General features: G+C 36.6%; 1 protein-coding gene across 3 annotated transcripts in view; it reads left to right on the top strand.

The window, feature by feature from the left end:
* GALNT1 (polypeptide N-acetylgalactosaminyltransferase 1) overlaps positions 1-18,316 on the top strand; it is an 83,001-nt gene that overhangs the window by 31,347 nt on the left and 33,338 nt on the right. For all 3 annotated transcript variants that reach the window (XM_066992615.1, XM_066992614.1, XM_066992613.1), the window contains 2 exons: positions 7,400-7,635; positions 13,148-13,322. In XM_066992615.1, the coding sequence (XP_066848716.1) occupies positions 7,497-7,635; positions 13,148-13,322 (314 nt within the window). In that variant the 5' untranslated portion in view covers positions 7,400-7,496. The remainder of the gene's footprint in view (positions 1-7,399; positions 7,636-13,147; positions 13,323-18,316) is intronic.

Here is an 18,316-nt window from a genome sequence, read left to right as displayed (position 1 = left end):
TCATTGTTTGTTTGGTCAAGTTTGTCCTTTTATTTTTTTTTTTTATTGAAAGAGAATAGTTTACATGATACATCCAAGAATCTTGTTTCTCTTTTATATGTGGCTAGGTGACAGTGGCAGCTCACAGTGTCACTCTTGACTCTTACCTTTATTGAAACTTCAGCTGAAAGCAGAGTTACTGTGGTTTATACATAAATACATGCTATTTTATTACACACATTTTATTAAATGTCATCTTGATTCATTTACTCCAATTCACAAGATCATCTCTGTCTTCCTACCTTATCACTTATCATTTTTAACAGCAGTGTCAAGATTGTCCATCTAGATCTAGGACCAAGGTTACTCAATAGTTTGTCCCCAGATTGTCCGAGCAGCATTCTCATCAGCCTAAGTCTTTTTATAAACCTTTAAAGCTTTTCTTGCAATCACCTTATCTACGTTAGTTTCCGTATTAATCCTCATCATCCTCACCTTAAATAGAAATAACTCTCAGAAAGAAAATTGTTAATGCAGTATTAATATACACTATATGTTAATAAACTGTATGCCTAGACGACTTGCTGTCCTTTTGAATGTTCTTGCATTTATGCCTGTTTTGTGTCATTTAGTTATTATATCTTATATTCATGTACTATGAGACTTTTTTGCTATCACGCTTTAAAATTTCATGAAGTGGTTGTTTCAGAATGCTGCAGAAGGGATTACAGAGGCCATCCCAATTCTATTAGATTAGGTAATCACGGTTGTTCTTATTCTATTTGGTGTTTGATCACTTCCATTTCCCTACCCTTGTTGGAAATTAATTTTCACATATTGCATCTTTCTTAAATAGAGGTAAGCTATATTTCTTGCATAATTAATATTTAGGCTATACCATATTATTCCTAATCTGCAAATGGTATTTTTATCTGAATAGCACTGATTAGGAAGAGAATCAGGAGGATCTGTATAGTGCTGTGAACTACTTGGAAGTGTTGACCAAATGCTTGATTGATTTCTCAAATACCGAGAAGCTTTAATCAAGATAATAAGTGCTGCTTACAAACTTATCTGAGAAACTGCTAAGTACTCTAATTTGCAAAACCATAAACTCTTTTCAGAAGGAAAATAATTGTAGGTAAGATGTTTCTGAAAAAGGATAAGTACCACAATAGTTACCACAATAGTTATGTCTTTTAAATTATTTTTCTTGTAACTGAAAGAGCTTGGTTTTGAAAACTTTCTATTCAAGCTAGAAATGTTACTTCCATATATATATTTCTGGAAGCCTTTAGAACTAATCATAAGGCTTAGAGGTTAAGTGAAGACTATTTAGATAATTCGGAGAATTAGAGGCCTGGTTCGAGTGCACAGTGACTTAGTTCCAAACTTTGACAAAACTGTGGATTGAGTGCATTATCTGTTGCTCCATTTATGACATCGCTTTTCTATGTGATGAGCTGGATCTTCATCTCATGAGAGCATCTGTTTTTATAAGCATATTAATGCCTTTTAATTTATTTGTAGGAAAGCCTTTTTGAAATAGTAACTTCTGCCTTTGTGTATTAAGTTCATTCTTGGCGAAAATGTAATCGCCTACACCTATGTTTCTTTTTTATTCTTCCTTCAGTCCAAGCACTGCCAGTTTTAGAAACATTTTTTTATGCAAATGGCTAATTCAAAAAATTGACTTCTGAATTGAAAATTCACTTCTGATGAATGAAGTGTAATCTTTCTAGACAGAGCAAGAACAAATTGATTTTATGCTGACCTACGTTTCTCAGACTTTTCTGAAGAGTAGGTTTGTTTTTAAAGAATTTTTCTCTTACTGCTCAGACTAGTATGATCTGTTTTCTCTCATCACTTCTTCAAAACTTGCTGTTGCTGAATTGTACAGAACAGATGACTTGAATACTAAAACCTTTCAAAATTCATCAAATGAGTATAGCCCAATGATGAGTAGTTCTTTGTATGAGCAGAAGGGAGTTCTGGCATCCACTATCTTTTTTTTTTTTTTTTTTCTGATTAAATTTACCAGATTCACTTATGTTTCTGTGAAGATGACACTTCATGTAAATACACCTGTTTTCCACAGGTGACAGGCTGCCCCTTTGATCTGAATGTTTTTTACCTTTGCTTTTTATAGTATTGACACTAACGCTTTGTGCAAGGAACAGTAACAAAGAAGAAAAATGTATTGGCACAGGAAAAATAATTCTAAAACCTGAGTCTCTTGTTGGCATCGCTTCTGTTTCCAAATATAGATGCACTCAAGTGGGTAGACCTCATTAATAGTTGAGATGCATGGGATTTTAGACAATGATCATGCTGACAATTTGCACTTGGTTCATTTTTTAAGTTTTGTTTAAAAACCTGTACATAAGCCTACTATATGTTACCTAGAGTATGTCAGTCTTTTCTACCACATTACTAAATATACTGAGAAACTGAACATTCAGCTTTGTGTAGCTATCAATCTTACAAGGAAAATTATTTCAGTTAATCATTTTCCATGTAGTCTAAACTGATACTGATGCCTTATTTGATTTGAAATATCAAATATTATGTCACAATTTTGATGAGCCCTTACTTTGTGCCAACTTCTGTTTATTCATATCTGAAAATCTGGAATACAAACTTTAGATCAGCTTTGTTTTGGCTTAGATTCTGCATCTAGTGCAGAATCCTGATTTAGTTCAATAATGGCAATGAAGTCCTTTGTCAAGTCTGTGTTTCCAAGAGTTGTGTTGAAGACTGATCACTAGTATAAACAAAAATGAAGATGGTCTGAAGCTAAAAATACATGACTATGCAGCAGTCATTATACTGAAAAGAGTAAGCATTTCCTCTCATGCCAAGTGTGTTGGTAAAAAAAAATAGGTGGTAACGTGAAACAGTGTACTTCATGTGAACATTATCCAGTGTTTTGAAGGGAGGAAAAATACCTGCTTTTGCAAAATTCTTCCATTTATTGGATCACACAGTAGCAAATGCAGTTATTAAACTTAAACAGTTTGGTATTATTGCTGTGGTAATTTGTTTAAATTGTTTAAGCCAGCATTTTTTATCTTTATTTTTTGACAAAAGGAATGATTTTAAGTTATTAAGCTTGTAAATCATTTCCCTGTCACTTCCTGACAGAATTGCTGTGTAAAGTGCATAGTGAACCCAACAAAGTAAAAAGTTAAAAACTTCAGGAAAGTTAAAACTATTCTGAGGGGAGATTATATTTAATCCACTTCAGTTCCTCAATCCACTTTGTCATATGATAGCACAATTTTTTCCACTAGCTACATCTTAAATCCTGTGTCCACCCTCCCCTTCCCCCAGCTGTTCTTAACATAAAGGGATTTAGGCAAAGGCCGCTGAGATGGCTGGGGCTTGGACTGAAGTGGCTGAGGGTGCTGAGCAGAGTTTGAGGGAATTGGGCTTTTTTAGTCTGGAGAAGAGCTCATTTCAGGAGGACTTAATCTTCTCTTAGGTATTAGAAGGGTGCTGGGAAGGCACAGCCTAGGACTTTTCTGAGGAGTGTGGCAGGGGAATGAGACAGTAATTATAAACTAAAACAAGGGAGGTTCCACATTGTCCTAGAGGAAAAATGTTTCACCGCAAGGTCAGTCAAACACTGGAACATTATGCGGAGAAGCTATGGACCCTGCTTCTCTGGGGGTTTTCATGCCTTTATGACCCTGATTAACCTTGTTAGAATCATGGAATAATTGAGTTTGGAAGGGTTGACTGGAGGTTATCTCATCCAGCCTTCTGCTTAAAGCAGGTCCAGTGGGATCAGGTCTCTTCCCTTTCCCTTGAAAAAGACTTTTCCTGTATTTCCCATGTTCCAACTTGTGGTCGTTGTCTCCAGTTTCACGAAGTCTGCATTCATTTTCTCTGCATCCTCCTGCTAGGTAGCTGTAGACCTTCAGAACCTTTAAATAGCTGCTTTAGTCTTCTCCTTTAGGAGTATAAAAAAAGAAAACTCACTCTATCAACCTTCTACTACATCATTTAACCCCATCTAATAGTCTCCATGGCTCACTGCCAAACTTACAAGACAGGTAAATTACACTGCAGTATTGCCTGGGGAGCCCCAGATGGGCACAGTACTTAGCTTTCATCTCACACGTGCCAAACAGAGGGGAGGATCGCACTTTTGCCAACCTGCTAGTTATACTCTTGCTTAAAATAGCCATCGATGCAGTTGGCTGCCTTTGCTGTAAGGGTGCAGTGGTGATCTGTGTTAAAGTTGCTCTCTGCCAGGGTACCCCACCAGGGTACCGGGACACCCTGCTGGGTGTCACCAGTGGCCTTGCTGAGGGGACACTGTTCCGCCCCCCAGCCTTGGAGTAAAGACGTTAACCAGTATTAGGTCCAGTTTTGATCCTTGAAGGACACCAGTAGTGAATGTTTGTCATCTGGACTTCATACTGCCGGTCAAAACCCACAGAGCGTGGTGGTCCAGCCTGCAGTTCACCCACCTGACAGTCTGCTTCTCCAGGTCATGCTTCAGTCTGCTCCTTCAGCATTCTCAGATACCTGCCATCTGGTGCCACTGAAGAGGCACGTGTCCAAACGGACTGGGAGATCCATGATTCAATTTGTGTATACTCTGTGAAGTTTCCCTCCCGTGGGCTGCCACTAAACTGAGTGTCTTTTTGATGTTTCACTGGACTCAAAGGATTTTTTTTTTCTCACATTAGAGGCAGATATGCCAGTTTATGCACTTTAGGACACTTTATCCAGTTGGTCTTTTACGGATAGAAATTCTAGATTACAGTCCTCCTCCTGGTGTCTCGCTAAATTGAGGACCCATAAGCACTGTGCTCTTGCGCATTTTATACTTTTCCTTTGTAGCCTAATATCTTTTTATAGTCTGAGACTGTAAGAATGTAATTTCTTTAAAGAGAGTTAGTTTAATTAGCATTTGTTTTCTTTAGGTGTAAGTAGGGTAATAGTATAACTTGATTATTCTTCCAGACTATTTCTGTGTTGTCCCCAATTAGAGCAAAGGAAGAAACCTGTCCCATGGAGAGTTTAACTACAGTCATGCCACGTCAGACAGGTTTGTCTGTATATACAGTATTTTGTTTCTGACAGTGATTGATAGTGTTTGTCTAGGGAAGAGAACAGGGGAACTTGTAATGTTATTTCCTCACTATAGTCTCCTAGTGTGCAGTGATTTGAAGTCAGAGAGCCCCTGAACTAGGGATGAAGACTTGGTACTTAATAGCTGGTGAATAGAGTTGCAGCACTGGCAGGGAACTGCTGCAGGGAGTTCCACTGCATGCCTTTTTGTTTCTTAGCCTCTTGCTGCTAAACTCACCTGACTCCTCCTCCTCCTTGTACTGAAAGAAATGGGTAACAGTTTTCTCTATGTACCATCTCTATACAGCTTTTGATTTTATAGACCTGTTACCTGTTTAGGTTTATGTCTTTTCCAGCCAGGAAGAATGTTAGTCTCTCCACTTACATCTTGCAACACAGCTGTTTCTTGTGGTCATTGCCTTTTTGCTCTTCTTGTTTGTCTTTTCTATATTCTTTTCGATATCACAAGACTGGATGTTCATACAGCACTCAAGATGACAAGGCAGATACTGTATAATGGCACAATGGTTTATCTTTTGGTTTCTGCTTTCTTACTAACAGATAAGAGTCTTGATTTCACTGCTGCTAATCATCATGCTGATGATTTTATAGAACTTCATACTGCAACTCTGTAATCCAGAGTTTAGGCCCATCTTTGCATCTACAAAAAAAAAAAATAGTATTTTTTTCTTAACATAACCAAAACATTGTGATATATTTCATCTACTATTTATCATCAAGTTATTATATCATCAAGACACTTTCACAGTTCATGTTAAGTAGTCATCCCAGTATTACCAAAACTGTATAGATGTAAATTGAGATTATCCCAAACAATTGAGATTATCTTAAACAGAACCCTTTCTTGGTGTTTGCACATCTGTGCGGGAAGAAAAGGGATATATGCCCTTGTACTCTTGCAAAAGACTAGATGCTCCTACATTGCTATGACGTTGAAACTTACGCCATTTAAGAGTATAGGGATGGATGTAGACATGGATATGTCTGCAGCCAATAAAAGGAGAATATAAACGATTTAGAACAAAGTTATCATAGCACTGACCCTGAGGAAGAAGTGGGGGTGGGTGGGAACAGGAACCAAGTCATGATCATGAAATACTAAAGGAAGGGTATTCTTGATACAGATTTTTTGGTGCGGTTTTTCCATGATTATGGCTTACATTTAAAGTTCTTCTTTATGATAAATTATTCAGTTTATGCTGAAAGAATATGAGAAACTATGTGCTTATGTCAATAAGCTTAAATTCTAGTCTGTTTTTGAAGACTTTTTTCAGTTTATTATTACACAAGTTAAGAATATCTGTAATTCAGGTTTTAACTAGTAAATTATTCCCAGTGGAAATAACTTCGGGAGTACTTTATATTGAAACATCTCAGCACTGGTGGGGAACCTCTTGGTTTAAAAAACAATAACAATATTGATTGAAAAAAACAATCATAATAAAAAAAAAACCCATACTTATTCACTTACATTAATAAAATTATGTATAAAGTTGTTCTTGACTTTCCTCCCCTCTCCCCCCAGAAAAGTCACTTATGGAAATAAGCAGTTTTGGTAATTCAAATTCAATTTTTGTAATTCAAATCGGACAAAACAATTTCAGAGGTTGAATTCTAAAATTTTAATATGTGTTGAAAAATGCATAGCAGTTCTATACTTGAGCATTAAAGTAATTTTAATTGTCAAAACTACTAGCTGAAGTCTTTAGCTTTGAACATCTAGTAAGTGAACACAGCAGCTGGTGGGTACTCTCTTCACTTTGTTTACTGTTCATTTTACCAAAAAGGAGGTTTATTTTTGGTTTGCTGAAAGCAAAGCATTTGTCTTTACAGTTAAGGTGCAATGTGCCACTGGGCTGTATGTAAAATACTGACGTTTGTAGACAAGCATTCCAAGTTATGGGCACAGAAAGTCAGCACGTACTACATTAGGGAAGCACCAGAGATTTTAGCTCAGCCCTGATTGGTACATTGCTTCCTAAGGTGTGCTTAGTTTTCATTCATTCATCTTGTTCAGATTTCTAAAGGGTCCAGAGGGTTCCTTTTAATTTTCTTTAGATGGTTACTCTCTTCTTCAGTGACTCAGCAGAGCATTTTGTTTTGGAAACTCATTTTAATGGTTTGTGCTCTGAGTGTTGCCATAGTAAAAGACTGGAGTATTATTGCCTTCATTGTCCCAAAGCATTCATTTTGATACATACAGCATTTGGTAATTAACTTAGGTTACCTTTAAAATGTAGTTTAAACTTCTGCTTTTAGCTTCTGCCCTCAGGTAATGTTCTGTGACTTACTTTTTTTTTTTTTTTCTTTCCAGATATAGAACGTGGTCTCTCAAACTGGATTAAAGCAACCTGTTGATATTTTTATTTATACTTTTTTTTTTTTAATTTTTGTATTTGACTTAAAGTGCCATGAAAAAATTTGCATATTGCAAGGTGGTCCTTGCCACCTCTTTGGTTTGGGTCCTTCTGGATATGTTCCTTTTGCTCTACTTCAGTGAATGCAACAAATGTGATGAGAAAAAAGAACGAGGGCTGCCTGCTGGAGATGGTAAGTTTTCTGCCAAAGTAATCTTTAAAATATGGTTGTTACATTCATTTTAAACATTTTATGTTTGTCTCACCAATATAGTATCATAAGCGTTTAGGTGTTGCAGAATGTTCAGTGTTTTTCTAATGACTGGGGAAACAAGCACATTCTGTCTCAGGTTTAGATTGCAAACTCAAGTGCTTACTTAAGATGTAAAATTTTAAGCAAAAAGGTACATGAAAAAAAAAAACTAAGCAACAAGCAGTTCAGAAATGCCAGCTAATGTTAACATAATAAAAAGCATGTTCTGCATTTCTACGAGTGAAACAAAGCCTTGTTAACTGCACTAGACTTGGTGGTAAACCAATAAAACAAATCACCTTCCTCACCTCAAAAGCAAACGAACAAAACAAAAACACACAGAAAAGACAAAATATGGCCAGTAAATGTAGTAATAAAGGACAGTGATCCTCTGACCAAATTAGGTTGTAATGAAAAAGAATTTATTACGTAACTAGAATAAAAGTGGATGTAAAAGTGACAAATCTGAGGGGAGGTTGTGTGTGTATATATGTATGTACAAACGTGCATACATCGCTTTTTTTTTTTTGGAAGTGAGCTGTGTTACTCACTACTAAAGCTCTTCATATAAGCTTTCTGTTTTGTTCCTGTCTTCTTAGTTTTCAGGTACCAGCTGAGTGTTTTTTGTTTTTTTTTTTTTTTTTTTGAATACCAGTGCCATTCACCTTGCCAACTTTGTTTTACGGATGTCATCATTGATCACGTAGGGTAAAAGGGTTGGTGCAGGCAGAATTAACCTCTGCAATGTCTTAGCACAGGCATTTAGAACTGCAGGCAGCTACCACCTCCAGTTTATTTATGAAACATCTGCATTTGTAATATGGTCTCTCTTCCACTGGAAAGGCTATGTCTGTATGTCTCACTGCAGCTATAGGAACTGATGCAGTGATGCTGAATGTTTAGTCTAGTCAGCCAAGTGTATTAAAGATTAATTAGTGCTTTCTAACACAAAAGCTTTTTCCACCGTTGATGTCTGGTATGGACAGCTTTGACCTCCCTGTGAAATTTTCTGAAATATTTTAAATACAATGTTTCTCTATTACAGAATAACGTTAGGGAGATGTTAAGGAAATGTTCTTCCTCCCTGCTCCCCCGTGTTCAAAAGAGGCTGGTAAATGTCCGCAGAGAATAGTAATGTATAGGAATGTAGAATTTCCGTGCTTAGTAACGCTGAACTGTTGTTTCCACAACTGCATGCAAACATTTCAGAGGTTTTAGTTTGTCCCGCTTTTGCAGAAGGGACTTCAGTTTTCATTGCTTACACTGTATCTTTTGGATTTCTTTTTCAGTAAATGAATTGGGGCTACGTAGAAAGCATGTCCTTTGTCAGAACTCAGTCATTGCTTTTGGAAGTTGGGAAATTTTCTTGAGAATAAGACTGATACTGTGTTTTTAAGGAACTGATCCACATCTTGGATTCACACACAGTTTCTGTGTGATGCTAAGCATAAAAATTGTACCAGGGTTCTTTAGAGTTGTCATGCAAACAGGATTTTTTGTCTCTTGACCAACAGCAGTTGAAGTTGGTATATATCATCACACTTGTTTTTGAGATATTGATGATGATGAAAGTTCAGATGACTTTACACATTGAGGCTATATGTATACAGTATAAATTCAAGTCTTCCAGTAAGTATTCCAACATCAATAGTAAAATTAGATACCTTGGCCTTCAGGTTAAACATCCAGTGAATTCTGAGCTAGGTTTGAACAGTGTGCACCAGATGAAACACTGAGAATCTTACAATTCTCTCTATTTAGAGCGTGTTTTTCTTCCAATGAATTAAAAGGAATCTGTCAGATGAGGGGAAAATCTGCAATTTTTAAAGTTTAGCTTTGTGACTTTTGCCATGCAATGTTAATTTTACTTAGTTGAATAAAGTCTTCATTCTAGCCTTTCCCTAACTTTTGTATGTTAGAGTTCTTCATATCTTTGTATTTTCTTAGATTCGCTTGTTTAAAAAAAAAAAAAAAAGGATATTGTTTTGTATATTTTTCTTTTTTTTTTTTTATTTTAACAATTGAATTTTACTAAGTTATGTGCAGAAAGAAGTCTGCTGGAAATAGTGGTTGCAGTTGATATTGTGACACTTCTATTTTACCTACTTGCATGCTTGATCTTTGATACTCTTATTTGTTCCAGTAGGTTACTGACTTGGAGTCTTGGGGATTATTCTCACTTAGAGTGCCTAGAAGCTCCTCGAATAACACTAGAACTATTTTTTTCTGTGAAACTTTTATAAAAATCTATTTTCTCACTCTATTTTTTTTATCGTATTAATTTCCATAGTGGATTTAGTTTTCTTGATTCAGCATAAATTACTGAAGTGTTCTGAATTTGATAGTCTTGTTGTTTATGCCTACGACGTAGTTTCTTTTTGCAGTTTGTGGAAGAATTGCATGGCATTTAATGAACCTACAGAACATATGAGTAAGTTCTTCTGAAGAGAGTGTAGGTTTATTTTAAGCTATGCTTGCTTCGTTGGAAAATTTAATCTTAAATATTTCAGTAGGAGCAGGGGATTTTGAAGATAATTTTGGCCAGCTCAGGCTTTCAAGAAGTTAGAAGGATGTTTTCTTTAGGTTTCTAATACAGAAAATGGAAAGAGTTTATTTTCCTGAATAAGACTTAAAAACATGCCCTAAGTTGTCTTTGAGGAAAAATTTTTCCCCTTGGTACTGATGGCATAAGATATTAGCATCTTAAATTATGAGCTTCACCTGATGCGTCTAATACTGGGTCGTATGTATACCACTGTTATATTTTGCAAACTGCTCAAAATAAGAAACAGTAAATGAATGTGAGTATTTTTGTCAGTAACTGCAGTTGTTGCTGGCCAGAAGACCAGTTTTATTGGAGCAAATTAGTGAGAGGGCCCTGCCTGCTTTCCTTCTCAGTCTATCAGAGTCAAAGGACGACTGAGAACGTGTCTGTAGTGTCGCTGGATGTATTGTCTTGGGCTCTGGGGTGCTGACTGGCAGGTCTGTGAAAGTCAGTGCAGATGATTACGGGGAACTGCAAGGTGGGTGTAGACCATGTAGTGGTCTACGTGACTGGTGACACAAAGGGCTGGTAGTTGAAATGGTGCAAATGTGGGGATGAGGGCCCCAAAGGCGAAGCCCGAAGGGGACGGGCCCTTGCAGGCTGTAAGAGGGGCGCGTGGAGATGCTGAGGGGAAGGGGAGCTGGGGTGGGTCTGGGGTGTACTGGGAGTTTCTTCGCTCCTCCAGGAGGGCATCTGTGACTGGAATAGGATGGGATGACTTAGTTGTAGGTTTAAGCCTTTGCTCATCCCCTCCATCATGGCTGAAACTTGTAACTGTAGCTTAATGGTCTGTTAGGAGTATGCCATTAGTATGGGCCTGTATTCCTTCGAATGAAAGGCTTTTTTCATAGTTAACTTGAAAAAAGAGCCCTGCAGTTTGGATATATTTTTTTTTAACAATACCTGTGTTAGTCACTGTGGGAGAATGTTGCTGGCTTGTATTTATACGTACTACATGCTTTTGTGAGAAAACAGGTGACTGTAAATGCAGAAACCTGAGAGAGCCGATGGCTAGCTCTCCTTGGAAAGTCATCTCCATGCTTGCACAGCAAGCTGCTGGCTTTTTCTCCAGGGAAAGAAAAGGGCAAAAAAATTTAGGTAAAATGTGTCAGCCAGTTGTATGTATTTGCTAATGAAACTTAAGAATCGAACTGAAGAATTTGAGAGATTCGTACACCTGGATCCAGGTCACTGAAGTGTTAAATTAGCATCTGACAGCAAGATCTACAGATGTGAAAGATCAGAGTCTTCAGTTAAGCTAGCTGTTCAGTTGGGCTGGTTTAGTCAAAGTTAAGAAACAAGTGGAAGTGTAAATGAAACAAGATTTTTTTTTTTTTATTCTAAATCACAAATATGATAAGACATTCACTCTTGAGAATGCTGAAAGATACTGTTGGTACTTTAAAACATATTTTTATGTAACAATACTTAAAATTATTAAACAAAAGGTAATAGGGTATGGTAAGCACTCAGTATATAGGTTCATCTGAACAGGAAATAAAGTTCTGTAGAGTTAATAAAAATACAATTATGACAACATAATTGCCTAATATTTACATAATAAAAAGCTGAGTACATAAACCTAATCCAAACTAATTGCCTAAATGTATATTATTTTATCTTAATTGCCACCTAAGAAAGCATAAATTCTAATTTAAAAGTTTATACAATTGCAAATTAGCAAGTTTAGATGTTTTTGAAGCAATGAAGTTAAACCTGTACTTTCTTAAGAAGTAACAAGGCAAAACAAACTGCTTGTTCAGGTTAGACCATGGTTAAAGCACATGCCTAAATCCAGTCTGCTCAGGATCTACTTGGACATAATGATTCCATCAATTTTCAGTGTACAACTGGATGTCTGGCAACTTCCAGTGTTGTATAGCTCAGCTCGCAGTCAAAGGGAGCGTGGTAGAAAGAAAGCACCATTGTGGTCAGAGGATTTTCTCTGCTAAATGCTACTGCTTTAGTGGAGTTGCGTAAGATACTTGAAAATTTCTCATATGGAACACATTATGGCTGTAACTGATTAATGCTAAATGCAAACCAGCAACGTGTTTCACTAGTGTATGTAGATGTTCTAAGTATTAGTATGTTTATATTTCAGTTCTTCAGTGTTTCAGCAAGGATGGAAGCCTTGGGCTTTTACTTTATTTTCTTTATTTTTATCCTTTACATGCTTGTTTGCTCTTGGCATAAGGTATAATTTTAGTGTGCTGTCCTCGCAACTAATTGAAGATAATTTCAAGCTAGGCCTATTACTGATGGCTTGGGTGACTTAATTTTTAAAATATTTCCTGCTCTTCTGTTTAGGTTTTAACTTACTATTTTTTAAATTAAAGCTTGTGCTTAACTTGTAAGGTAGTAATACCTCTCAAATCCAGTATTTGAACATTTAAAGTATTTTAGTTCAGGAGAAAAGTGAATGAATACTTATAAAGAAAAATTAACAAAAGTTGTTTTAAATGGTTGTGATGATTGTTTTTAATTGGGAAAAAAAAAAAAAGACAAACCAAACAAAAACAATAAAACAACTTATTTCAAAAGTTTGGTTTCCTTTCCTCCTCCCTTTCTCCCAGCTTGGTCAGATGTTTGATATTAAATTTTCTATGTTTTAAACATGTCAAGTGTTATAGACTCTGAAGATTGAACACCTACTTACATAAATGTCTGTTGTTCCAGAATATGTTGATAGATTGGCATAAACCCTTACTTTTTTTTTTTTCAAATTAATTGTGGTTTCTGAGTAGCATCTAACTACATCTGTTAAACTCCCAAGTACAAAGATTTGTTTTCACTTCCAAAACCTGGTGTTTTTAGAACTCCATTTCAAAACAGGAACAGTCTACGGTTTGGAAAAAAAATGTAAAGAAATATAAAAGTAGCTACCAGTGTTCTATTTGTTTTTAGTTCCAGAACCCATACAAAAACCGCATGAAGGACCTGGAGAGATGGGGAAGCCTGTGGTCATTCCAAAAGAGGAGCAAGAAAAAATGAAAGAAATGTTTAAAATAAATCAATTTAACTTAATGGCAAGTGAAATGATTGCACTCAACAGATCTTTACCTGATGTCCGGTTAGAAGGGTAAGTGCTTTATGTTATGTTAAAAATATACTCTGCTTAAATGGAGAAGGTGCAAACAAGTGATCCAAACCAAGATTTCAGTTCTGTAAGATATTAACATTGAAAAGTAGGAGGATTTCCTGTATGTATGGTACTTAGTTGCAAAATAAGTTTGAACAGCAGAGACCAGGTTTTTTCAGTGTTATTTAGGTATGAATCTGATTACAAGTATGAACCCCATTCAGGGAATAGAAACTAACTTCGTTTCAACCAGATTAATTTAAGACTTGGTGTTTCAAGGAAAAAAATGACTTATTTGAAAAATTCATGCTTTGCTTTTAATGAGGCAGACTAAAATTCTGCATTATATGAAATTGAAAAGATCTGATGATGAGAAATAAAGACTTTAAACATTTCTTACCTAATGAAATGTGCAAGTCTCATTTAGATTGCATTATAATGTTTTCTCATATCCATCAGGTTTATTTTTGATCTTGCATCTGAAATAGTGATTCTTTCAAAGCTATTTGCGTAATTAAAAAGAAAATTGTAACCTTGTTTTAAATAAAAATAATACTTTTTTACTCTCCTGGGGATACTCTCTCAGTGTAGCTGATGACTTCCCCTCACCTCCAACCTGCCTTAGTTAGGAAAGGAACTCTCAACATAAATAGAGCTCATAAATAAAATTTTCCCAATCAATCATCTGTAGTCTTCTGCAAAAATCAGATGCTAGAGAAACTCCATTTCTTTAGAAGCTCAGCTCTTGCTTCTGTATGCACAAGAACTAGCTGCTGGATTAATTTGTTTTTCATTTCCTACCTTGCAAGGTGATATTGGGAGTGACTTGAAGCTGTAACTGATCTTCATTTTTAATGGGTGATAAATAACTGTGTTGTATGTACCTTCACCTATAGTAATGAACGTGGTTCTGTGTAGCATACAAGTTACTGGTAGTACTGATGATTTTAATAATTAAGCTATTTTTAAATAAGATTTCCTAAGTTTGAACTTATCTAACTTTTCAATTGATTTTCAATTATATTATTGGTCAGGTTTTATGGTCATCAATTGTCTGTTTCTCAGTATAGTGGAAGAATGCAAAGCATGAACTTGCAGGTTCTCCTTTTGAAACTGACATTTTATTTATTTATTTATTTATTTATGGGGGTGATATCCATTTCTTTTGTCACTTTATTGCTCTAATCTTGGTTGGAACTTGCCAGTGGATCTCTCTTGATGTTCATGCAGTTTCATATGTGGTGTATGAGCCTTATATCACACCTACTATCAGAAAAGAAATGTGTAACTCTCTGTGAAGCAGTAACTAGTACTGATTAAGAACTTCTGGTTAACGTTCTAAACTGATTTTGGCTGCAAGGAAAATCATAAGTTTCTTCGGAGATTTTTGTCACAGCTGGAATGCTAATTTGGTGCGACTTCAGTATGGTGTGTTTTTTTTTTCTGGAAGAACAGAATAGAAGGAATTAACAGAACTTTGGGGAAATAAAAGTTAGAACAGTTGGTTAATTTAGAAGTTAAACATTGGTAATTTTTTCATTACTACTGTGGAATTAAAGAGAAAATTCAGTAACATCTTCTGTTATCACAATTCAATCCGAAAACGTGCTTATATATATTCTGCCATTTTTATAGTGTAAGTACAAAGTTAAGAAAACAAATTCCTTCCACGTGGATCTAAAAAAAATTGACTTGATTGTAAGTTTTGAAGTCTAGACTTTGAATTAACAAAAAATGGAAAGAGAAATTGTTAATAAACTATTATGATTTTATTACATAAGCATCATTCAATCTTTTGCAGAGAAGTCAAATTACAGTTTTAAAATAAAGTTCAGTTATAAAAGTGTTTTTTTTGTTATGTTTGTATCTCTGTAGTTACAGTGTTTTGCAGTAAGATATGCATTATAAACTTAGTCATGTTGCCTGGTCATTTGTTCACCTTTTACATTTGGATGGTCAAAAAAAAACCCTACCCTTTTACAGTACTTTGGGTGTGAGAGTGGAATCTTAGTAGGCAAGGTCGCAGAACAGAGCTGTATTTTTCTGTTTACATAAATTGCTAATATTCACTTGATATGTGCATTTTTAGTAGCTTTTGACAGAAAAACGGTCCCTCAAAACTCTTCCTTTTGTGATCTTTTCAGCACGTACTCTATAAGGTCATGCTAGATAAGAAGTTGGGGAGTGTGCAAAATTTTTGAGCAAATTTTAGAACGTTGTGTTTGCAATGCAAGGGCGTCTTAATCCATGTGTGTGTGTAATATTATTTTTCAAGAACACTAGCCACTTTCAGAATTGAGAAAACTATAAATATGCACAAATGTCATATGTATGTCTTATAAAAGTATTTGTCTTATAAAAGTATTTATCTGTTCAATCAAAATATTCACATGGTCAGAAATACTTTCTGCTGTGTTGGTGGAGTTGCTTCTGCTGTAACTTGTTCTGTCTCTATCCCCACTAATAGAGAGAGAGTTTTGGGAGAAGGAAAGAGTGTAATTTCTAACCATGCCTTGCCACATTGTGTGCTTACAGGACAGCTGTTATTAATACTTTTAATCAAGGCTTTGAAAAAGTGGGATATGTTCAAATTGAGCTGTTCATGTAATTTTCTTCACAGGTTTTGTGGCTTGCTTCCTTTAATGTGGTGGGGGGGGGAAGATGCGACCATTTCAAGTCCTATAATTCTCTGGCCATGTCAGTTCTTCTGAAATACAGAAGTCTGTAAAGGATTGCCTAACAGTTAATCAATGAAAAGCTAGGGAAATTAGGTGTGCCACGACCAATTTACTGCATGTATTTAGTGGCATAACCTATCAGCCAGAGCGCAGCTTAACCTATCAGCCAGAGAGCACCTTCTGCAGAAATCTACATTAGCATTTACGTTAATTTCTAGTTCTGCCAAACCCCTCTGTACTGTGTGCAAAGGCAAGCATGTTTTTTGTATCTATATACCTATATCTGTCTGGTCCCCTGGTGCCTTGAGGCAGCTCGTACCCAAATGGGCTCCATGTTCTGTCTTGCGCTTCTGCGTCTGGGTGTTGATCGTTTCATCTCTGTGCAGGACCCACTGGGGGCAACTGGTTTGTGTTTTGGCAAAGACATTTTGAAGAGAGAAAATGTGGGCTGTCTTAATAACTTCTGGGCGCTTAGCCAGCTCAAGGGAACTCTTCGGTATCAGATGCCTACAGAAATTAAAATCTGTGTTCTGCTGAGCTGTGCCCCACTCATGTTAATAGGTTGATATTTGCTTTTACTATTTGGCCCCAAATTACTGAGGCACATAGATAAAATCATTAAATTATAAAATAATTGAGATATGCCTGAATCAGTAGTCGTCTTATGTCTGCGAGAGGAAACATTATTCTACTTATTCTTCTCATTGACCCAACTAAATGATTTGGTTAAGGGGGCAGGAGGTAAATGAAAAGTCATTTTTTATTAACCTGGATATTTCCATGACTCTGCACTGGCGCATGTTAGTTTAACGAACTGATATAACTGGCAGGGCCACAGCCTCTGGAGGGGTGTTGTGGGGGAACAAGCAGCTGGGGTGGGCAGATTGGTTTTAAGTTGCTAATAGAATATTTCTTGTAAGCATGTCTTATTCTGGTCTGAATCAGTCATCAAAGTGGGAGTTGGTTCACACTTGCCAGGAAACTATGCAGCTGTGGGCTTGACATGACAGCAAAGAGTGAGATGATGGGTGATGAGGAACACCGGAGCCTAGCCTTGGTTTCGCTGAAGATTAGGGAGGCAACAGCTAAAATAGGTGTCAATGACTAAAGCAGGCGTTCAGCTGTGCCTGCGTGTTTTAGCTTGGTGTTCTGGCTGGAAAGTGGTGTGGTTAAATGCATGCAGTGTGTGTCCTGTGACTTGGTTTTGGTCTCAGTTCTGTTTGAGGTGGTTTTGAAGCTGCTTTGTAAACTGAAAAATGAGTACTGTGTTCTAAGGTTGAGGTTTTCAGGCCTGTAGTCGTTTATTTGAAGGTTTGTGGACTGTATAAAGCTTTTATGGAGACATTTGGGTCCCCTGGCTTGAGAGTTTTATCCCAATTCTGACCTCTTTGCTCTAGAAATGAGCATCCATAAAACTCCCTTCTTCTCCAGGTGCAGGTGGCCCAGGCTGGCAGCAATGGAGGCAGAGCAGGACATAACGATGTCGTGTAGTGTCATTAAGTTCTCGTCCCCCCTGGAGATGACATTGTGGTGCTAGGAGGGTGTCATACTGTGTAGCATGAGATTTCTTGGAAAGATGATGGGCTTCCTCAGGCAGACCAGCAGCAAGGAGGGAAGAGTGGATGGCTTTGGGCACCTTAGTGCCCTTTTTCCAAGGCTGCAGGTTCTGTAAAACTTGGGATAAAATATCTTACTTGTCCTTTTACTCCGGAGTTGGTATGCTTTTTTTCCCGGAATTAAGGTTTAAGGCATCTTACTACACCTCAGTCAAGTCCTGTGTTTCATTTTTCACCTGTCCTTTTCTCAAACTGTCTGTACTCAGGAAATAGTTGTGTTCGTTTTTGAGTGGTACAGATGGTGTTAGTGTATGATCAGCTTTTAGTCAGATGGACCTATGTGGATTGTAGGTGTGAACAGGTTTCAATTCAAGGTAAGAGTGAACAAGTTTCAATTCATACAAACTTTGGCTTCAGTAATTTATTTAAAAAAAAATAAGATGCAGATCTCTTAAGACCTTAATGTTTAACTAGGACACTAAGTTACAATTGAAGGCTGTTTTTGCTCAAACTACCCTGCTCAGTTCCTACTTTCAAGCTTTACTTTTACAAACTGGAGGAAGTTGACTCTTTTTTTCCACTGTAGTTAAAAACTGCTCTTCTAAATCTAACTTGCATGAATGTTGTGGAGTTCATAGCAATTATGCTGGGCTCATTTGTGAGCAAGTCACTCTTACAACTAATTCTCGTCCTTCATCTCTCTGCTTGGAAAGAACTGTATAGATCTAGGCTTTCGGGTGCATCAGATCCTGTTAATTAT

This window comes from Anser cygnoides, chromosome 2 (genome assembly GCF_040182565.1).
Source record: "Anser cygnoides isolate HZ-2024a breed goose chromosome 2, Taihu_goose_T2T_genome, whole genome shotgun sequence".
NCBI classification, from domain to species: domain Eukaryota; kingdom Metazoa; phylum Chordata; class Aves; order Anseriformes; family Anatidae; genus Anser; species Anser cygnoides.
Note: the sequence above shows the minus strand (reverse complement) of the source record. Positions and strands in the feature narration are given on the sequence as shown.